The 23,367-nt window shown below is 40.2% G+C and overlaps 2 protein-coding genes across 3 annotated transcripts; both read left to right on the top strand.

The window, feature by feature from the left end:
* Positions 1 to 295: 295 nt before the first annotated feature.
* impa2 (inositol monophosphatase 2) lies at positions 296 to 4,901 on the top strand. 2 transcript variants are annotated; one of them, XM_083667632.1, is made up of 9 exons: positions 296 to 368; positions 667 to 738; positions 1,012 to 1,145; positions 1,300 to 1,404; positions 1,823 to 1,868; positions 3,408 to 3,516; positions 3,846 to 3,954; positions 4,336 to 4,487; positions 4,676 to 4,901. In XM_083667632.1, the coding sequence occupies exons 2-9, from the start codon at positions 676 to 678 to the stop codon at positions 4,792 to 4,794; spliced, it is 837 nt and encodes a 278-aa protein (XP_083523758.1). In that variant the 5' UTR covers positions 296 to 368; positions 667 to 675; the 3' UTR covers positions 4,795 to 4,901. The 2 variants fall into 2 exon arrangements, with proteins under 2 accessions (XP_083523758.1, XP_083523759.1); XM_083667633.1 differs by having other exon boundaries at positions 341 to 391.
* Positions 4,902 to 9,864: 4,963 nt separating this feature from the next.
* LOC310806797 (inositol monophosphatase 1-like) lies at positions 9,865 to 14,658 on the top strand. Its single transcript, XM_083673042.1, has 9 exons — positions 9,865 to 10,002; positions 10,902 to 11,002; positions 11,164 to 11,297; positions 11,490 to 11,594; positions 11,775 to 11,820; positions 11,950 to 12,058; positions 12,219 to 12,327; positions 12,577 to 12,728; positions 13,723 to 14,658. The coding sequence occupies exons 2-9, from the start codon at positions 10,940 to 10,942 to the stop codon at positions 13,848 to 13,850; spliced, it is 846 nt and encodes a 281-aa protein (XP_083529168.1). The 5' UTR covers positions 9,865 to 10,002; positions 10,902 to 10,939; the 3' UTR covers positions 13,851 to 14,658.
* The last annotated feature ends 8,709 nt before the right edge of the window (positions 14,659 to 23,367 follow it).

The following is a 23,367-nucleotide window of genomic DNA, read 5'->3' as shown; positions in this document are numbered from 1 at the left end:
GAGTGGGAGTGGCTTACTGAGATACCCCCCCCCCCCGCGCTGTCTTTCTTTCTTTCTTTCTTTCTTTCTTTCTTTCTTTCTTTCTTTCTTTCTTTCTTTCTTTCTTTCTTTCTTTCTTTCTTTCTTTCTTTCTTTCAGTATTTTGTCGATGTATGTCGGTATAATTTCTGACAAGTTCCTGATGGGTATGAGTTGGGCTCAGCCTACATTTCAGTGGTTCTTTTGCTGTCAGTAATCTCAATGGACCAGTAGGATGGTCGTATATTTTGTAAGCCCCTCCCCCCAGTGCGCCTTCTGTTCCTATGGTTGCTGCTACAGTGTAGCAGGCAAGCAACAGTGTTGAAAAGAAGGGAAATAATCAGACTCACGTAAGTGGCAGCTGTCATTGCTGGTAAATTGATGCGGTCATTTTTATTTGAGGTTGTCATTGTGATACATTTATTCAGGGGTTCCATCTTCTTTTAGATGGAAATCTGCCTGAAATGTAGCTATCTGAGCTCGCTGAAAATAGCTAGATTGATAGCTGGCTAGGCTAGCAGAGTGCTATCATACCTTAACTATTTGCTTGATTTTGTCACTTTTTAATGAAGAATAATCTGTGTCAACTAGCTAGCTAGGTGCTGTCCAGGTTTTGAATCACGTTATTGAATCTGGGTTGTCCTTCAGGTCGCTGTCATGACTGACCCTTGGAAAGAGTGCATGGACCACTGCCTTGAGGTTACCAAAGAGGCAGGAAAGGTGAGTGTGGGCCATTAGCTAAACCTTTAACTCCCAAGTCTGACACTGCCACAAATGCAAGATTGTATGTATGTGCTATCCACCTGGATGGATGGTCTATCGGATGTATCTTTCTTATAACAGCACTGACCGCTTTTGGTTGGTCTTAGTACTTTAGCCAGTGTGTATTAGACTATAACAAGCTTTGAACAGAAACTAGGGCACATACTCTCATTAACTCCTACACACAGACATGTTCTTAATAAGCCCAATATTCTCACTCTTGTCTGTCAGATGATCCGTGAGGCACTAAAGAAGGACATTGCCATCATGCAGAAGAGCTCTCCTGTAGACCTGGTGACTGAAACAGACCAGAAGGTGGAGCAGCTCATCATATCCTCTATCAAGGAGAAGTACCCCACACACAGGTACCTCATCCTTACTAGCCAGGGCTTAGCCTACCACTGACATTTATTCACTCCCTACTTTGGTAGAGAAAAACATTTCCTCACATGTATCATGCCTCTCTTATGCTCTAATGTTAATTTTCCACCATCTTGTCTTGCCTGCTTCTTCTTCAAGCTTCATAGGGGAGGAGTCTGTAGCAGCAGGAGCTCCTAGCATCCTAACAGACAATCCCACCTGGATCATAGACCCTATCGATGGGACAACCAACTTCGTCCACAGGTGTTACAAAGATCTTTGTTTGAGCAATTTAGTTGCCAGACAGTAAATAATTTCAGTTTACACATCAATGTAAATATGTCAGAGTAAGCTACAAATCGTACATGGCTGATCACAGGTTACATGCCAGATCACATAAATACAACACAAGCATCTATATGTTTTGAGACTAGTATTATACTGCACCCATAGTCTGTTGCTTCAGCCGAAGTAGCCCTATATCACTGTCACTATTTTTAATCAGCTTTCCCCTGGGTTGACCTTCATGTCAAGGTAAATTAGGTTGATGAAAATTAGGTTTTAATAGAAATTGATTCTCCTGTTCTTAACTCCTCAAGGTGTTCACTTACTAACTACTTCAAGCATTCCTTTTCTCCTTCTTCTTTATCACTATGGTCGTCTTCTTCTTCTTGTACCTTAGGTTCCCCTTTGTGTCTGTATCGATTGGTTTTGCTGTGAAGAAAGAGGTAAAGGTTTTTCTTTTCTTGTGATCAACTTATTTATTTGTATATGTATATATCCCAATGGGAAGACGCATTCAGAAACAATGTTTTATACATGGTCTCCCTATTTCAGGCCACCAAAAGTAATGGGACAGATTCATATAATATAATGTCCAAATTAACCACTCATGTTTAGTATTTGGTCAACAATCCTTTGCATGTAATAACTGCCTAAGTCTGCGACCCACTGACTCCACCAGACGCTGGGTATTTTTCTCTGGCAATGCTCTACCAGGCCTGTACTGCAGCCACCTTCAGTTGTTTGTTTTGAGGTCTTTTTGCCTAAAATTTTATCAGGAAATTAAATGAATTTTCAATGGATTTAAATCTGAAGATTGACTTGACCTGTAAAGAACTCTCCACTTTTTGCCCCTGAAAAACTCAGTTGCTATGGTAGTATGTTTTGGGTCATTGTTTTACTGTATGATGAAGTGCCATCCAATGAATTTGGAGGCATTTGCTTGTGCTCGAGCAGACAAGATGTTTCTATACACTTCAGAATACATGTTGACAGACACCAATAGCAGACTTCAAAAGCAAAGCCTAGAATCAATACTAGACATTGACAGCTCTCTTATGCCTGCACATGTGACGGAACACACCTTACTTACCAGAAACACCTGTCAAGCCAATTACTTTTGCTGCACTGAAATACGGGGACTATGTATAAAAAGTGTCATTGGTTTCACCATTTAGAAATTACACTTGTGTACACAAATACCCTAAAATAAAAGCTGAGAATCCCTCATAGTAATTGTTTGATTTATAATCCAAATACTTTTTGAGTATAGAGTCACACACACACACACACACACACACACTCATATAGAGAAAACTAAATAACAGCAGAACAATATGAAATTAGACTTTTTAAAAAAAATAATATACTGTATATAAAATAATAAAATGAATAATTACATTTATCGCACTCATAGTTACTGTAAATCATACACTCTCACTTATAGTCATAGTTGCTCTAAATCATTGTCTCCTGACAGTCACTTGTATATGAAATTATATATCCTTTACCTTTCGAAAGCTAGTAATTCCCCCCTCCACGCCAACCCTCCGTCTCCAATCCCCTCACCCTCTCCACCCTAACCCTCCAAGGTAAAGGTTTTTCTTGTCTGGATATGTAACTTGTCAGCTTCAACACATCACTGTCAGGGACATATATGACGTTTGCTCCCAATATGCTTCACTAGATTTTGGAAAATGTGACGTATATGATTAATCCAGGTTTGATGCATAGAGTAGGTTTGATTGGTCTATATCTGGAGTAGAAACTTGTTTACCTTTAAACTTGTAATCCTCAATGAACAAGAGTCAAAGCTAGATAACTGTTTACCCTCCAGCTTCAACTAGCACTTTAAAGGCAAAACATTCTACAAACCCTCTCCCAACACAAGCTAAGTTTCTCCATGTTGCTGATGTTGCCCATGTCTCCATTGTCCCTGCATTGATTTAACTCAACCCTGCCTCTGCGTTTTGTCTTTGACTCAGATAGAGTTTGGCATTGTCTACAGCTGCATTGAGGACAAGATGTACACAGCACGAAAGGGGAAAGGAGCATTCTGCAATGGAGATTCTATTAAAGTTTCTGGGCAAGAAGGTAGGCCATGCATCAAATATGTTTAACCTTGTTCATCAGTGTTGTTGTTTGACTAAGCCAATAGGTTGCTATCAAGATGAAATCCACTAGGTGGAGTCATTGGCCATGCACCACACATCAGATGGCTGCAATTCAAAATCTTAAATGCTAATAATAACACAAAAATATAAACATATGTATTTTCCTATTAAAATCTAACTAACTTAGATAATATTTTTTCAGTATGAGAGTGTATCTCTGCATTATGATGATATGTTTTGTGTGTTTATGGATTTTACAAGTCCCCATGTTTTCATGTGCATGCAGGCACTGACTCTCTCTCTGTGTAGACATCACCAACTCTCTGGTACTGACAGAGATGGGCTTCAAGAAGGATCCGGAACACTTCAAAGTAATGATGGACAACATAAAGACCATCCTCTCCATCCCTGTACATGGGTAAGCATTAGACTCTATTGTCTCTGTCTAGATATGACTGGTGCAGCTTGAGGTTACTGAGGTTACTCACTAACTACCAAACCAAAGAATTCCGGAGCACTCACCACCTAGAGTGCCAAGTGTTTTATGTGTTGTTTCCCTAACAACAATACTTTGATTGGCTACAAAAGAAGCATCTTCATTTATGCATTTTTGGTGAATAAAGTCACCCTTGGCACTCTAGAATGTTGAAAATTGGGGCGAGTTTATTCACCCTTGACACTAAATGAGTTTTAATGAATCAAACATCAGTATAGCCACAGAGATGCTGTCATGTTGCATTACGAATGAGAATTCCATCAATTATGCACTTAGGCTAACACTGCTAATCTCCATCTTTAGGATCCGTTCACCGGGCAGTGCAGCGGTGAACATGTGTCTGGTGGCGTGCGGAGCTGCTGATGCATACTACCACATGGGCATCCACTGCTGGGACATGGCTGGGGGAGCGGCCATCATCAGAGAGGCTGGGGGAGTCATCATGGACATCACAGGTGAGTCATGCATAGGAATGCTGTAGGACATGAATATGTACTGTATGGCCATTGGTAACATGTTTTGAGACACTATGTACTGTAAGCGCATTTGTGTGCTGAGGACATTTGAAAGGAGTAACACTGGTGCACAATTTACTTGAGGACAATTGTACATGCCCTGATGTGTTTTTATTGTTCCCACTCAGGAGCCCCGTTTGACCTGATGTCCCGCAGGCTCATCATAGCCAGCAGTAGAACCATAGCAGAACGCATCTCTCAGGAAATTACAGAGTTCCCGTGTGGAAGGGACGACACTGACGGCTAGACCAACACACACACACACACACACACACACACACACACACACACACACACACACACACACACACACACACACACATATTTAGATTTGGTAGGTCAGGATTCTCTTTCCACCTTACTTTTCAAAAATTGTGGATACCTCTGTATGCCCCTCAGTGGATTTTTGAAAAGTATTCCTTACATTGCTTTCATTGCTTTCCTCACTTTAATCTTAATCAGACACTTAGCTGTGACTTGCATCTTATTTGGGCATTAGCCAGAATAAGGTAATGTAATTTGGCCAATATGGCCCAAGCCATGTTCTGTCTTAGCTTTTCGATAGGGTAGCTAGTTTACATCGTGTATTTGAGGAGACGGTCATGTGGTTGGCAAGTGGTTGCAAATTTGAGACTCGGTTGGAGCAACTCTAATTGCGGGACTACTATTTGCAACAACTTGACCTCCATTTTACAGAATACAATTTCCTTGATTGATTTAGAAATCAACTCTTGTTTTAACTTCCCTCTCTTCCACTAAAAGCACTATAAAAGTGTTATTTATGTTGCAATACCTGTCTATGTATCATTATTGAATTTGAATAATTAATTGTATGTTGTCCTATTCTATGGTACTGTAGATTTGTATATAGGACATTTGTGTATGTGTATTTTAATTTATTGCATTGTGTAGTTATAAATGTCTTTTTTGCTATATTTTCTTGGGATTCTTACGCATGTATAATATTCACAACATTCACAAGCCTCTCAAATCAGCTGCACCATACTTGGAGGCCGGTCTCCCAGACTTGCAGGTGTTGCTGGCTGATGGGTTCTATTGAACTGTACTGTAATGCAGATATAGTTATACTATGCCTTTGTATTGTATTTAAAGACTACAAAGTGATGTTTTGTTCTATTTTCTATTAAGCTGTGAAGAAGGAAGGAAATAAAAAGGCCATGATATTGCTTAATTTTTCTTGATGAATGTTGTACACCATGCCTTAGATCAGCTACATCTTTTCATGAAGTTTACGATGAAAAAGTGTCCTGACATGATATGCCTTGAGCCAAGCAACCAAGGCATCAGATAGAGAAGTGGAATTACCACATTACCGTCACATATAGGGATCAGATAGAGAGAATCATAATAAGCACACACACATACACCCACACTCCTATCACATATAGCAGAAGCGGAAGAAACGCAACACTTGACTACCTGAGCTGAGAAACCGAGGCCTTGTTTAGATAGCAGATTGTCTTGTGTTCCCAGGCTGGTAAACCATGCTAAAAAAAAAAAACAGGTACTGTAGTCATGGCTTGTGTTGCTTGTGGGTTTGAGCAATAATAAACCTGTTTTATAGGTAACCTGTAGATGAGACATGATGCAGCTCCTCCATAATCTCACTTTGCTATTAGTTTACATTGAAATCTATTTCAAAATCCTTACTTTACTCAAAGTATCTAGTGCCCAGAGACAGTGATAGTGAGGTGGGCATGAGTGTGTGTCTCAACATGCTGCTGGTGTAGTTATGCAAGGTGTGGCGACAGGGTGTGAGCTGCAACCTCTTTCGTTTCATCTGAAGTAGAATAATGTGTGTTTGCAGGTTAGAATGTAATTTGGATATAAAGAACAGTATGATTATGGTTAGATTTACTGCTAGGCCTTGATAGAGGAAAATAGACCATCATAAATATATCTACACATATCTACATATATTTATAGTGCAATTTCTGCTCTATTCAGTGCACGTTAGTGGGCAAGCCTCAAGTGTTTCATCTGTGTCAAGAATCATTGCACATCAGCCACTTTCGCAATGATGGCTGTAGTATTATTACATGATTCCTAGGGGGAGGGGAAACGTGAGTGGCAAACCTACTTGCTTGTTCAGATCTTTCTTCAGATATTCTGTGATTCCCTGTCTTGAAGTGTTACAATGCACACTTGTAATGATAATTGTCATCTGGTTTTCCAGTAATGGTTATACTCTTAAATTGACATATTTACTCTTACCTATTTACTGTAAGCAGGATAAATATTTTTTTTTTTTTTTTAACTAGTCCCCTATTAATCAATGTGTGAGAAGTATTGCACAGTGCACGCCATATTCAGGTCCTTTAAGCATGATGCAATTATGATTATAGTAGACACAGACAGCTTTGTTTTCTTGTTTGTGCTTTGACTATGTTGTGTTTTCCATTTCCAGGCAATGCATTCCTGGATAAATGATTCAATATGTTAGCTGCTATCTCCTCTATGTGAGTTTATTTCACTAAGGTTTTTGTTGTGAAATAAATGTTGAAACAAATGTTGACTATGACAGTAAGAATATGAAATTGTGTAGATGCTGATATTCAATCTAGAAATGTCTAACTGCCTAACTACTGTTACTGTACAGCATGTCTGTTTCATAACATGTTTCATCACACATTTTTAAATCCTTTATGCACTCATCGTGGTGGTATTACAAGTTCTAACTTATAGAATTACCGTAATGCTTAGCTATTAGTGAAGATATTGCACAACAAATCGTCCCTCAGTTACTCTTTTTATGAGTCAGAGGGCTGCAATTAGTTGGGGAGTGGTACAGTGGGTACAGTGTGGAATGTAGAGGATGCACAAAGGAATTGTGAAAATAGTTGCATGGAACCATAAGGTAGTATGAAGGACATGATTCTTCGCCTCCTTTGTCACATGGGTCCTTTTAATCCTACGCAAGTATAGGATTATTCTCCTCTGTTGTCATGGTGGTCATTTTCGGCCAAGGGGGCGGAATGAAAGATGATCTGCTTCCATTGCTCTTTGACAGCAGTTTATGTTTTCCCTTCATTCTGTCCTGAATGGGTTGCACTGAACCTGTAGAAAAAGGCCATGAGAATGCAATGACATAATACTTTACAGTTATTGTACTGGGTCTCATCATGCCTGCTCCTGCTCAAACAATAACAGTGGAGCAAATGAGTTGTCTTTACACTTGTATAGCTTTTTTACTGTTGCACCGAGTTGAGTAAGGTAGAGAGGTCTACTTGTTCTGTGCACTTAATATTTTATTCATATTTGCATGCATTGATGTTCATACTAATGTTTAGCCTATTCCATCTCCAGTGCATTATTGTTGTGTATTCTAAAATGACTCACAATAACAAGTCAATGTTGTGAAAACTACAATGGATAGGCAGGGGAAGATTACAAACCATTGCCAGCAGCAGTGGAATGCAACAAAGGACAATAAAATAGCCCCACAGGCTGGCACTGGTTGGGTTGGGCACACAGGCAGGAAATAGGAAACAAGCTGGAACATTTTAGGTGTTTTATTATTGATCTGCTTTTAGTGTCAGGAAGCGTTCACCCGAACCCAGGCCCATTGGCTATGGATGAACGTCCGACTCCAAATTATTTTAAAACTAGATCAGGGTTAGGACTGATGCGTACTAATGTAAGGAGTCTGATGCCGAAAATAGACATGATAAAAGCCTGGGTTCATACTACTGACCTAGAAGTATTAGTCCTGTCTGAAACCTGGCTGAACAAATCTGTTGTTAATCAGTCTACGCATTGCTGGTTATAATGTATATCGATGTGACTTTGTAAGCAAGGGGGTGGTATAGCCATTTATATTAAAGATAGGTTCAGCAACCATATACCTATCTAACCCTAGCCCTAACCAAAAGCAGTTTCAGTTTTTAGCATTGAAACTGCAGTTATCGAAAGCTGTGAACTTAGATTTAATAGGGTGTCATAGACCTCCATTTGCAAAAGTAGAATCACTGGACTCTCTGGCTGAACTACTGCGTGGGTGGGGGAAAAAATTAAATGGTGTTATTTTAACTAACAATCTGCACAAGTACTCGGCCGTGGGTATTTCCCCAAACATATGTAAGTGATCACTTGGCATCATTTGGTCATTCAGGGCACTGAGAAATAAAGCTTTGTTAGGGCAACTTCCTTTGTATTTCGGTTCCGTATTGACCAGATCAGTCACTCAATATAGTCTTTGCTCACAGACACTGCTATCATTATCTAATTCTTAAGGCTAGAACTGAGACAGGGAGAAGATCCTTTTCGCATAATGCCCCTTCATCCTGGAACACCCTTCAAAATATGTTAGAGAAGCTAGTGTCCTTACCCTGTTTTCAAGACTCTGATCAACGAACATGTTCCTACAGCTGCAGTTGTTTTTAATTATCAAGTGCATTGCTAACATTTGTTTTTTATGTGTATTTGTATCTTTGTAACATTTTATGTACACACTGTGCACACACTGCTTTGCCTTCTTGCCAGGTCACCCTCGCAAAAGAGATTTCTAAACTCAGGGTCTTACCTGGTTAGATAAAGGTTAAATAAGTAGTAAACTAATACCGTTCTCACACTCTACAGACAGAATACAAGACAAACAGAAAGGTTTTATTTACATTTTCCTATGTAGGCCTGACATGCATTATAACAAACCAATATTACAAAAATGATGTGAACCTGTAGGAAAATGAACTGAATATGACACTTGAAACAATTTAGCATGTTGCATGTAGAAAATGTTATTACATTTACATTACATTGATGGCATTTAGCAGACGCCTTTATCCAAAGCGACGTACATCTAAAGCGATCTATCCAACAGTCATCATAAGACAAAGTAATCAATGCTCACACCAGGGGCCATTGGCAGTCAGTAGGCTATTTTTTTTTATTATTCTTTTTTTTTAAATAAATGTTATTAGCAGGAGCATGTTATTGATAGAGATAACTTATAGCAAGGGTCTTGACAAGACAAGTTCGAACTCCAGGGTGTGTTTGGGTGTGTCTTGATGACTTATGTACAGGTGAATGGTCAAAACATTGGCACGAGTTACGCATGTCTTATCCAAATTTAGAATGAGTAGAATATGATGGAAATAAAATTATTCTGTATGAGTAGCCTACAACAAAATGGACAGGTGAAAACGGATTTCATCGTACATTTCCATGTCACCGGATATTTCAGAAGCGCTCTCCAGCGCATATGTTTTTGCAGGTCTCTATTTCTTTTAACGAGAACCCACGTTTTCATTTTTTTTGTAGATGGGCTGACTATGAGGAAATGTGTCGGAGGGCGGTACTGGTACTTTTCCTATTCATCGTGTCATGCCAGCTATTTAATGCCTCGAGTAGGAGCTCTTACTTGAGGATATACACAAGAAAGTACAGTAGGCATCATCCAGCGACTATCTGCTCTGACGACCACCCAACCTCAAAGGTACGTTTTATGGTGTGAATTGCTCAATGGACGAATTACAGTACAGCGGTTTGCAGATGTTCACATGTAGTGGGTAATTGCATTTGAATGGAATAAAAGTTATGTTTTATTATTGCAACATACTATGACTACTACAATGAGTTCTGTGAATGTCTCTCTACAAAGTTGGGGAAACTGTCAGTACACATCTATATGTAAAGAAAAAACACCTGTAGCACATTCATCTTGGGCTGCTAAGGAATACAGGGGGTAGAAACTGCTGGAATTAATTAAACAAAGATTACTAGTGGTTACTTTCCGTGAATATCAGCCAAGGTTATTTTCATATGGTTGGAAAGATATTTTGGGGAATGGAATAGGTGAGTTTTTGTCCATACTGTATGATTAATTAAAATCAAGTATTCAGCAAAAAATACATACAGTACTAAATCTACTTAGAGAAAAAGCACAGTAAACCTGCATTCTAAGATGCTTGTAAAAACAAACGTGAGTACTGCCAGTACTCAGGAAACATTTTTCTCATGGGACAAACAGATGCCAACAGCAAGGGAAGTGTTAAGCAACCCATTCTCTTTTAACATTGGTGTGTCATGCCTGCAGGTTTTGTAGGTTTGTTAGATGTCTCTGAGACATTAATAATTATCACATTATCTGTCTGGTGCATTGACGTAGTAATCCACCTCATATTCTCTGTGTAAAATAAGGCACACACATATGTCATCTAAGATGTCAGTAAATATGTCATTACAGTAAAAAACTGTATGTGATCTAAGATGTTTCACATTTCTCTTAAGATTTCAGATTACTACAGATTGTACTTCCTGATGACCATCCTTAATCAGGAAGTGTTTAAGTGTTGCTTAGACTCTTACCAGGTCAACTCATTGCATTTTTCACAGGTTTTCATTAGGTAGTACAGTAACACACAAAAAGCAACATGGCTGACCCATGGCAGGAAGCAATGGACCACGCTATTGCTGTGGCCAGGAAGGCAGGAGCAGTGAGTATACACACCACAGAATATTCTACTTCATACACACAGCTGTTTGGACTTGTGCAGATGTGTCCACAAAGAACTCACTTGGCTGGGACCCATGCACGTTCAAATAGGATGCGTTGTAAGGGGTGGTGTGTTGATACTGTATTGCTCTGTTTCCTCAGGTTATCAGGGATGCTCTGCAGAATGAGGTGAAGATCATGTGCAAGAGTTCCTCTGTAGACCTCGTCACCCAGACCGACCAGAAGGTGGAGAAGATCATCATCACGTCTGTCAAGGAGAAGTTCCCCACACACAGGTTAGACACACACACACACATGAATGCATGCACACACACACACACACACACACACACACACACACACACACACACACACACACACACACACACGTGCGCTTGCATGCGCATACACAGTGCACACACACACACACACACACACATGCAGACCTACAGTATACCTGACCTATCCCCTGTCTTTCTCTGTTTCAGTTTTATTGGCGAGGAGTCAGTAGCCGCTGGACAGGCGTGTGTATTCACAGACAACCCCACGTGGATCATAGACCCAGTGGATGGCACCACAAACTTTGTGCATGGGTAAGATCTCCCCATAAAATGGTATAAGCATTATTAGATTACAGTAATGCAGATTGTGAAGTGCTTCTGCACCCTTATTTTGATTGCTGATAACTGCACAAGTCAGACATAAGTTGTCATTAGATATTGTGTGGATGGTTATCCATGAATGTCAAAACAAACCTCCCCTCTTATCCATAGCTTCCCATTTGTAGCAGTGTCCATTGGCTTTGCTGTCAATAAACAGGTATGGACTCTTCTGACAAATGCTTGTAGCACATAAAAGCAACTGTTGAGTGATCAAAATGTTGTTGTAACTGTTAGTACCTGAGATGGAGCTTATTGCGGACTGTAATCATTGTATTTGTACTTTCAGCTTGAGTTTGGTGTGGTGTACAGTTGTATAGAGGACAAGATGTACACAGGAAGGAAGGGGAAGGGGGCGTTCTGTGACGGAGAGAAACTGCAAGTATCTGATGTGGCAGGTACGAGATAAGAGCGTCTGATCACAGATGAAGGAGAGATTATTGATGTATCAAACACACATTTATATGATTAAGGTATACAGTTACAAGTATGGTTACAGTTAACACATATGTTGTGCAGGCTAACATGTTCAAAGTGAGTGTTTATTTTCTGTTGCAGACATCAGGAAAACAATGATCATCAGCGAGCTGGGTTCTAATAGGGATCAAGAGACAGTGAGCAAGATCTTCTCCACCATGCAGAAAATCCTCTGTATCCCTGTGCATGGGTATGTTTTCCCACTATTTTTCACTTCCTGTGGAGCCCCACTCCTTCTGTTCATTAATTTGAATCATCCCAAGTGGGCCAAACATGTTTTTATTGATCATTCCCTCAGTGATTGTCTACTCTAGTCCATCTCATCACGTCATGATTTACAAAGACAGGAAAACTTGTGATTGGAAATGTATGTATTAATGATTGAAGACAAAAGCATGACTCTCTCTCTTCCTCCTCCTATCTCTCTCTCCTTTCTCAGGCTCCGTGGGTCAGGTACAGCTGCTACCAACATGTGCCTGGTGGCTTCTGGGGCTGTGGAGGCCTTCTTTGAGATAGGGATCCACTGCTGGGACGTCGCTGCTGGGGCAGTCATCGTCACAGAGGCGGGCGGAGTGCTCCTGGATGTAGATGGTACATACAGTACTGTATTTATATGCTTCTCCAACAGGCAACCATGATAGGTCTTCAGCATCTAGTCAAGTCAAGTCATCTTTTGTTACGGTCACAGCGAATTAACCCAGGTGCGGAACACAGGTGCCAGGACAAGGATATTAAATAATAGGGTATTTAATGAGGGAATAACAGGGAACGGGACAAGCAGAGGGGAAATGGCAAATGGGGTAGAGCAGGCAGGCAGGTAAGGCAGGCAGGCAGGCAGGTAGGGCAGGCAGGCAGGCAGACAGGGCAGGCGAGCACGTAGGGCAGGTAGGGCAGGTAGACTAGGCAGGTAAGGCAGGCGGGTAGTGCGAGCAGGCAGGCTGACAGGCGGACAGGCAGGCAGGTGGATAACTGGGTCGAGGTTCTGGAGAATAAGGGAGAAGGCGATTAAACAGAGAAACACACAAAGACTTAGATCTATATGCGACTAAGCGGCTGAAAACGAGACTAACTTGAAAAAAACAGCGAAGAGTGGATGAGAAGCCAGGGTTTAAATACAGGAGGTGATGGGCAGATGACCAACAGGTGAGCAAAATGAGCAGGTGGAGATGGTGAGTGACTGAGAACCGGAGCCTGGCCACACCCACACACAACACACACAGACAGACAAAGACAGACAGGAGAGAGGGAGGCACTGGCAGGAAGTGGAGGAAGTGGAGGGCGTGACATCTTTATTATCCCTAAGAGGTCAATTTGTTTGGCTGAAACAATAAACAAAACACTGACATTCAAACATACAACATGTTACAGTAGAAGAAAAATAAAACATAGAAAAACACATCACAATTAAAAACCATCTGTAGGCCTCATCAGAAAGTACATTATCACAGATAAAGTGCACTATGCATATATGCACAACACTTGATACAATACCTCATATACTATAGTACAGTATATACTTGCATACTACTGTACTGTGTAGTACGAGTGGTTAACTATAAGTGATTTATATTCATTCCCTACCTAGGAGGCCCATTTGACCTGATGTCCCGAAGAATGGTATCAGCAAACAACAAAACTATTGCTGATCGTATCATCAAGGAGATCGATATCTTTCCTGCAGAAAGGGATGATGCTCCCAAGGCAAAGAAATGAGAGAATGTTCTAGGTTTAAATTGAATGTTTTGACTGTTACCATTTTTGTTGTATTTTCATTGTCAAATAAGACTATTTTTTCCCTTTAAGTCTTCTACTATGCCAGTAGAGGTTATGGTTAAAGTCAGTATTGCTTCAGATCTATATCCCACTTTAAACAAAGTCTTGTGTCCATTGAATATACTCAACTGAACCATGATACAGTATATCATAATATGTCAGCGTTTTAAAGCACCATACAATGTCTTTACTGCACAAGGGCTTTGTTTTAGAACTTGATATATGCTGTGTACGAAATATGATGAGGAATGTTGCACTCTCTGATGAAGGGTGCAGCTGAAACACACCAGTTTTGTATCTGTTCAAATGGGCAGCATCAATACAGGCAGTTCTTCTTTACAGAAGAGTGTCTTGGTCTCTTCTCTTTTTTAATCTGTGTGGAATGTTCTTCTCTATTTTGTAACATGAGCATACATGCCCCTGGCTGACCAAAAAAAAGATATCTCCTGAATAAAGAAAGCTTTTCACAATGATAATAGACATAGACCCATGACTTCCTCTGTTAGATATGCTGGATTCTGTCATGATTTGATTGATTTGTATGACTTCCTATAGTGGAAGTCCTTGCTGAGTCAAAGGTAACTCACCTCATCCACCACCACTATGTATAGCTAGAACTAGTAGACTGATGTGTTTATTATCTATCTTGTTAATTACTACAGTACTTTGTCACGTAAAGTTAAAGCGGTTACAGTACATACAGTACTCAAGCATGTTGTTGGAGACTATGATTAAAGGTTACATCTTGTGAGTGTGCATGTGTGGGTTTGAAAGTGTGAACTCCAGGCATTGGTCTATATGTTACAGTAAGCACCTCTGGGGATGGACTAGGAACAGGTGCAGTAGGGGTACATAAGGATCTATAGAAGGGACGTGTTGATAACTTGCAGACACACACACATACACACACACGCACGCACGCACGCACGCACGCACGCACGCACGCACGCACGCACGCACGCACACACGCATGCACGCACGCACGCACGCACGCACGCACACACACACACACACACACACACTCACACACACACACACACACACACACACACACACACACACACACACACACTGCCAGTAGCCCAAACATGCCAAATTTTAAGCTTTGAACTAGAAAATTTCTTAGTCAGAATGTAATAGCTATCATGATTGTGAATTGCAAGATCAGTGCATTAGGTTATTACCCACCCTTGATCTTAATGGAAACAATTGCAAAGTGTTTTACTTGTTCAGTATAACATCTGAAATGCTGATCCTGCCAAGGAGATAATTTGTTTAAAAAATCCAAGCTCAGCATTGTTCTTAGGCTCTGCCATTTCCTATCTGTGCTATTGTCCTTGGCGCGGCCACAAATAGTAGTCTTTACTTCAATATATGCTTGACTCACACTGTGTTTTCAGCTCCCAGCCTCTAGAGGTCAGTAGTGTATCAGTAATTCATTGAACTGTAGAAAAGAAAAAATACATTACATAAAATAAAATTACATTAGTCATTGAACTCACAGTATTTTAAGAATAAGATTATTATTCATTATCGTTCTGGAAATATCATTAGTTTCAGTGATAATCATTAGGCCTAAATGACACTGCATCCTCTAAAGTTCCTCAGTGCTGAGTCAAGCTATTCTTTACTGGCCTCAGGGTAAAACTCAGAAGATAAAGAGGGTGTGTGTGTGGGGGGGGGGGGGAGACAGAGAGAGAGATTAAGAGAGAGAGGATATTTGATGGAATTACTGAAAGGCAAGAACATCGTAAAACTTTGCAAAACGCTTAAATTGAAAATATTGTTATTACATCAAACAGACTCATTGAAACACTATTCAATTTGAAAACAAAACAAACACATATCATCAATAGCCTTGTAGAGAGCTGGAATGATAAACTGTGTCCTGAGAATTGCACAAATGCAGCAACTATGAAAACAGGATTCCATCCAGAACAAAACAGAACAAGACAAACATGTTAGAAGCAAGACAAGGTCATCCAGACCTGTGAGCTCCCCTATGTCCTCAGGCAAATCACTCATCTGCTATGCAGAGTCATAGTCCACTCAGGAGAGAGAGAGAGAGAGAGAGAGAGAGAGACAGAGAGACAGAGAGAGAGGCTGAACCTAATCGGCCCTAACCCCTAGCCACTCCTGTAGAACTAAGATGATAGGATAGGTATTTTTTAAGCAACAGAACCTCACCTGTTCATCAGCTCAGCAGAGACTTATCAGGAAAGTTAGATGATTGATATATAATAATCACTTCAAGATGTGGAGCAGGTGTTTCATTTTGAGTTTATTGAAATGGAAATTGTGTTTTTTGTAAACATATTTCTTTGATTAAGGTAATTGTGTTCATGTGTCCATGTAGATTAATGTTTGAATATAAAGCATAACATTAACTCGGTGTCCCTAATTTGACAATTACCTATTATTTGCAGATGTTGCACACACACCAACGCAATAGAAAACACAAGTCATTGAGAGGTAAAAGCAGATCATGACAAATGTAGTATCTTCTTTACGTTAACACTCAATCAAGGATGCTTTAGGGAGCAACAAAACAAAAATACCCGCTGAAAAGAAGAAAGACAATTAGTCAGAAAAGGGAGGAGAACAAAAAAACAAAACAGACAGTCTAAAACAAAATCTCACAGCAACAGCAAAGTCCCGAAATGTGTTAAGAACCCGACATTCTGGTTCAGTGGACCCCAAAACAAAGCAGAGGGTAACAGAGACTGGAGGTACTCGTAGGAATGGCTGTATAAAAGCAGTGTTAACAATGCTCACCAATAATCAAGGGAGAGGAGGGAGAGAGCCAAATAATGATGCTATTCTTGTTATCATTATCCATCATCATCATTACTGGACCTCCATTGCTTACTATGCCCTTGAGATGCATAATGACACACATAGATTGCAGTGATTATACTGTAAAAGAATAATACTAATAATACTAATAACAATAATGGTCTCACATTTGCAAGAAAATATACATGACTCAAACGTGATGACCTTATACCTTTGTTGCTTTATACTTTGGGCAATGAATTTTTTGGCATAGTCAGTGATATGCTAAGTATCTAACTACTCTGGGGCCGAGCCAAATAATTAGCTTGTCCTGGCTAGCAGCCATATAAGCTTGGGACTTGCAGTCCCAGTTGTTTTACACATATTTGTTGATAGTTTAAAAAAGCCAATTGAAAGGTCAAAGGGGCAATCTGGTTTTCAAACAACAAAGCTTTTTTTGGTAAACAGCTGGAGCGGCTGGAGAAATGTTACCACTCTCAAATGCATCGACAGAGTTATGGATGCAGGGACTGACCATTCATGAGATAAAAATGATAGTTTTAACCATGTTTTGAAGCTATGCAGTGTTTGTTTACAGATATATTTTGGGTTCCGGTGGGGTAAGACAATGCTCAAGATGCATTTCTGGCATTTAAAGAAATATTTTTTAAGAATCAATGGCTATATATAATTTATTTAAAAGTCCAAAAATGGATGTACCAATCCCAGATTGCCCATATATTGATTCAAGTTGTTTTCTCAACTTTACAAATGTTTTATAATAGGACAAGATGAAAACATAACTATCCCATAGTGCAAATAAATGATTCATCAAGACTTTCAACTCCAATTCAATGAATCACAAATGTTATTGGACACTTTTCAGTGAGTAAAATTTAGTTTTTCTTCCTTCCCAGAGAAGATACTGAGAATTTCACTAGATTGACGTGTGTTGACGTGCATAAGACAAAACCCCCATATACTACATACACCCCCGCAATTGTCCCTAGCCTTATAAACTATGAATTGTCATGCCAACCCCTTTTGTCGCCACATGATTTCTTTGATGTGTTAATTAATGTATGTAATGTATGTGTTTGCCTTGAAGTGCTAAATTGTTCTGTACATGTTGATGAATCAGTCTCCTTTGTCTTGTCAATCCTCCCTGATCGATTCTTTAAACAAACGCTGCGCCTTTGCTTTTTAAACCTGAGATCTAATTACATTCATTGGACCAGTGTTTTTTTCTTCTTCTTTCAAGTAAACACACTTTTGCACAGTTGAACTTTTGCTCCCCTTATGATCGACTATATGAGGCGAGAGGCGAGCATATGGTTTCAAATGTTTTCGGCATTTAATTACAAAAGCTAAGTGGACATGCTATATTCTTGATGCAGTGCTTGAGTTGTGTTTGTCTTATTGTAAGCAGAGGTGATAAAATAGATGACATGTTACTACTGAGATGCCCTGCCTCAGAGTGGTTTTTACCCTACTGCTCTTTACCCTCTTTGGTGGCAGGAAGGTCAATATTTGACAATGACAAAAACCTTTTTGAATTCACTGTTTTCAATTAAGTTCAAGCAAACAATAGCACTAAATCTGAAGTGAATGTCATCCATGAGCGACAAAATGCAAATATCTATATATCAAAAAAAAGGTCAAAAGGTGTTTATACAAATCCTTGTCACCAGTGAGTTAAATCTCTTCTGATGTAACACAGTCACCCATCAACTCAGCCCTTGTGTGTGTGGGCCTCTAAGCCCATGGGCAAGACCGTGTCACCTTGTTTCACCCGTGAGTCTGTGAGAGCTGCCACAACTCCCCACCACACAGAAGAGACACACCAGAGGGATTCATTACACATGGGGAGTGACCACAGCCATCAAACAGGGCGTCCCCACAGGCAAATCATCTCTTCATTTGAATAATCCACACCAACGCACGCATTTGCATGTTCAGGCTTTTCCAAGTGCATTGTGTGTGTGAGTAACCCGTAGAAATCGCTCTATTTTGTTAGCAATAGGCAGAGTGGACATTCAACATCTGTAAGAGGGAATAAAGTCCACTTACTTTATACATTTTTAAGGTTGTTTGAGGTACCCACAGTAAATACAAATTATTTACACGGGAAAAAGAAAGACAGAAAACCTATAATACACTAACTATTACTTTATTAATCCCACATGGCAGTCAAATGCATTTAACTGAAATATCATATTCAGTAAGATAGAGGTATTGCAGAGGGATGTTGAAATATGTTCACCAGAGATAAATAGATGGCCAATAACATGGTTATGACATGACCATTGAATACAACAACCGCCTGTTAGAGTGCATGTAAGTGTGTGTGCGGTTGTGTGGTGTTCAATGAAGCAAGTCCTCCATGGCCCTCTACCTCCTACTTACCTCACATAACCGGTAATGGATACAGCCTTGCTGGGCTTTACTAAGGGGATGGGTGGCCTGCTCACCTGTTAAATAGGGATAGCTCACAAGTCCCATCCTCTGGCGATGTTTGACAAAACATGCCGACCCTGCCGCGAGTAAACGAGCGATAGAGGGTTTGTTATTCTCCTCTCCTCTCCTCACTCAAGGTAATTAGGACTCTCTCTTTCAACTGATTCCAGAATATACTTTGGTCACACATTGACTTGACAGATAGAGTGCCAGCAAACAATTACTGTGCAATCGATGGAAACACGGTTTAATGAATTCCGTAAGTTTGAGCTGTGCCATGTTCACCAGTGCACTGTGTTGAATCTGCACAAAGTGAAGAGTGAACACAATGGTGATGTAGCCGTGGCCCGTGACTCTCTCCATTGAGGTGATTGTTCAGATTGCTCAGAAAGAACAGGCACACAGAGGAGCTGCAGCAATAAAAGATGTTAGTCTGCCAGTCTGTCACAAAAGCAGTATGCTCCACTGTGATAGACTGGCAGAGCGTGCTAGCGCCGGGTCCTTGGAGACCTAGTCTGTGGTGTGCCAGAGTCACATCTCTGAGAAGCTCCTCTCATTTTCAAAGGCAGACGGAGTGGAGAAACTGGCATGGTGTCTCGGAGCAGCAGACATGCGAGGGTCTTGTTAGTCAGTTATGTCTTTAACCGTTTATGGTCCACTGTCTGTCACAATAACAGTAAGACCACACCGAACAATTCTGAAAGAAATGACAAGAAGTGGAGCAGACTTACTGTAATGTGTGAAAGTATTGTTCTTACTTGAAATTCCAGAAACAGATGGCCATCTTTTACTAACCATACTTTGCTACAGATGTTGTGGGGTCTCTATAAATTATTTGTCTTCATGAAATATTCTTCTTTATTTACTGTCCAATCTCTTCAAGTCTGGACAATAACACACAAAGCCTACTTCAAACACACACGCGTGCACACACACGCGGCGTGCACACACACACGTGCACACACACACATGCACACACACACACACACACACATATACAGAAATAAAGTGCAAAACAACCACAAACAAAGTCCCACCCCTAATACAAAACCACACACACACACACACACACACACACACACACACACACATACAGACACAGAATACCTCAGCGATCAGATTGAATGTCTGGCATGACGCCCATGGGTGCAAGAGTTAAGGAGAGGGTTCTGCCAGAAGCCCACATCAGAACCGACAGGAGCAGGAGAGAGCCTTACCAAGGCACTAACTTACTTTGTGCCCTGCTGCCGTTGCTTGGATACTGAGCAAGCCCTGTAAATTCTAATTAGAAATTGTATGATTCACATGCTCTCCTGTTAAACTAAATAGCACAAAGTTGTTGGCCTAATAATTGTAAATGAAGTATGGTCATGTTTAGTTGCCATGCATCCTAAATTGGAGCGAAAATTCAATATCAACACTTCCTAACAAGAAGAAACGTATGAATTATATGGATGCAAGCCCATATTTGTGGGTGGAAAGGCCTAACAGGTCAGACTTCCAGTCCCCAGGTATTGCTTGTTATGTTTCATATTATATCACCACATGATTATATGAATCACTATTTTGTATTGGTAGACCGCCTTTCAACAAACAGTAGTAAAACTCCCCCTATCTTTCCTGAAAGCTTGAATCGCACCCCAGGGACTTTTTTGTTTTTTTCAGTGATTAGGGTTGCTGAACTCTGCGGGAGCGTGCTCTTTGAATTAAGTCCCCCTCCCCTTCTGATGCCGAGCTTGCTAGACTGATCTTGAAGGCTAATTGGCCTTGGGGTTGGGCGAGCATTGTTTACTAGTGATCCTCTGAGAGACAGATGAACCAGTGGCGAGTGGAAGGGTACTGGAACACAAGCTCCATGCACCCCCCACTTCTCCTTAAAGACCCCATGCTGTGTCCAGTCATAACCTGAGACATAACGATAGAAGACAGACTTGAACTTCAAAATTAGTTTGAAGTGCCATGTCCATCAAAACAAACATCACCCAATTAACCATTAGGCCCAACTCTCCACAGCAAAATTGTTTTACAGGCTCTGTTTTATGTTAATTAAAACTTAATTCATAATTTTGTCAAGGACAGCAGCTTAGTGTACTGTATATTTGTTGGTAATATGATTTAGAGGTTATTGTAAATATCCAAAGGCTCAACATAAATTAGGGATGGTTTTTAAATGTAAATCAGGGGTGGTGAAAAGTTGCTTTTCCACAAATGCATTGCGTTCACATCTGCTGTAAATTAGCCAGACAGCAATAGCTTCCGAACGGGGCATTCATTTCAATTATGAAGGCAGAGACGAGTTTGAAGCTGTGGAAATCTTTGCTCGTCTTGCATCGTTTCCAATTGGATAGGGAGGCAGGTGGGATACACAATAACACAGTCAGAATGTGCTTGAGGTTCATGGCATTCACACCCGATGAAAGACAAATCAATTAAAGGTAAATGCCATGAACACCGACAGAATGCTAAGACATTTCAGAATAATGGTTTGAGTTTGGAAGTCAATTAAACCTGTGCTGATGGAGAAGCGCTATCCCTGTGCAAAGAAAATGTATTATTCCGTTAAAAATTGAAATTTGTTTTGTTTTGTTGAAGTACATCTACAAACAAAACCATTCATTTTGCTGGCACAGACAGAAGCTGTATGATTGTTCTGGAACTCAGTTTTACGCCTTAAATATGTATATATAATATATATCTGCCCCCTTAAAAACAACAGCATCCTCTAGGCCTTTGTTTTGAGTTCAGCCAACAACTTTTCAGTATGAAAGGAAATGTGGGCACAAATGTTAGGTTTCAGGAAAAGCTCTGTACAATCATAAAAAAAAACTGTATAATCATGTGAGACTCACAGTTTCACCCTACTTCTTTCCTTCAGATTTGTGCCATTAATTCCAGTCATATTTGGGTGAAAGAAAAACAAATCATTACAAGTAGCATACAACACCCTAATTTACATGCAAAACAATCTGCTTTGCCTGGTAATGCCCAAAACCTTTTTGCCATCTTGCCAATGAATGCTTTTCGACTTTCTTTGTTTGTTTATTTGGCGGGCGAGTCCACTTTCCTGTTACTAATACCCAATTAGGAAGATTGTTATTGATCAAGGTGTTGAGAGTTGACCGCTAATCTTCCCTCTCTCAGGACGTGTGCAATCGATAGGTGAGCATAATGAGCAATCCAGGTTGTTTACTGAATACAATAGAATTAGATTTGGAGTGGATACATATTTGTAGAACAACATATGAACAGCCCCTCCAGACGTAGAATAAGAACAAAATGAAAATAAAAGTATTGGTTACGTAGCTATTGTAGTTAGGACTACGCACAGACGCATGGCACATATTTTCCTGTTTTCGGTGTTCTGCCAACACATACAGTAACACGTCAATAAAACCCTACTCAGTGCTACTTAGTGGTATGATTTATATGATTTATATGCCATAAACTATCAATACCACTGCATTGAACCCTAATTATGTCACCTACAGTGCAGGTGAACGCCAGTATGCTAGGCATTGAGGGTACCAAAAGTAGTCTCATCTTGTAACTGAGGCCAACAGTGATTATTTTACACAAACAAAGCTAACTCCTAAATGCTAATGCTTGTGTCACAGGTTACTCTTCAAACCCTTGGGGGTTTTATATGCAAACAGTAATGAGGAGCTAATGCCACCAATGGTCACGGAACAGCATGATGGTAGCTAATTACCCACTAAAGGCAATTCTCTCCAACTGTACAGTTTTTGTTCAACCAACTTCGCTATGACTGCAAATTGCCTTCTAAATGAACCACATTGTTGATTGGCCTGTTGTATGGGACTTCAAGGTGGTTAGACCATCAAAGACAATTGCACTAGACAATTAGAAATTTGGTGCCACTGATGTCTTCTGAATAAAACCTTCCTCTAAATGGCTGTGATAAAAAAATCTCAGGTTGGATTTGTCATAATGCGACCTTAAGACAGGCATCTCTATTACGAGAAGTATATTTCTTCAGTTACAGTATTTGCCAGGGCATAAGCTTTGCTTCTTATATTATATGGATAATCAATACTCTTTATTTGCTGGTTTAACTTGCTCTCACCTCTTCCTCAAAGTAAGCTCTCACTCCTCACTGGCCCTCCGAGAGGAGAACCCTTCGGCAAACAAACCAACAAACTTTCCCAGCTCATTTGCGTAGCTAGGTTAAGCTTATGTAAAAGAGATGCATTATGAGTGCTTTGGA

The sequence above is a fragment of the Argentina silus genome (genome assembly GCF_951799395.1).
Source record: "Argentina silus genome assembly, chromosome: 1".
Lineage (NCBI taxonomy): Eukaryota > Metazoa > Chordata > Actinopteri > Argentiniformes > Argentinidae > Argentina > Argentina silus.
This window is presented reverse-complemented; position numbering and strand designations above follow the sequence as displayed.

Coding starts and splice junctions, on each gene's coding strand:
- impa2 (XM_083667632.1), top strand. CDS start 676: ATGACTGACCCTTGGAAAGAGTGCATGGACCACTGCCTTGAGGTTACC. Junction 1,146..1,299: donor GAGAAGTACCCCACACACAG/GTACCTCATCCT, acceptor TTCTTCTTCAAG/CTTCATAGGGGAGGAGTCTG. Junction 4,488..4,675: donor AGTCATCATGGACATCACAG/GTGAGTCATGCA, acceptor GTTCCCACTCAG/GAGCCCCGTTTGACCTGATG.
- LOC310806797 (XM_083673042.1), top strand. CDS start 10,940: ATGGCTGACCCATGGCAGGAAGCAATGGACCACGCTATTGCTGTGGCC. Junction 11,298..11,489: donor GAGAAGTTCCCCACACACAG/GTTAGACACACA, acceptor TCTCTGTTTCAG/TTTTATTGGCGAGGAGTCAG. Junction 12,059..12,218: donor GCAAGTATCTGATGTGGCAG/GTACGAGATAAG, acceptor TTTCTGTTGCAG/ACATCAGGAAAACAATGATC.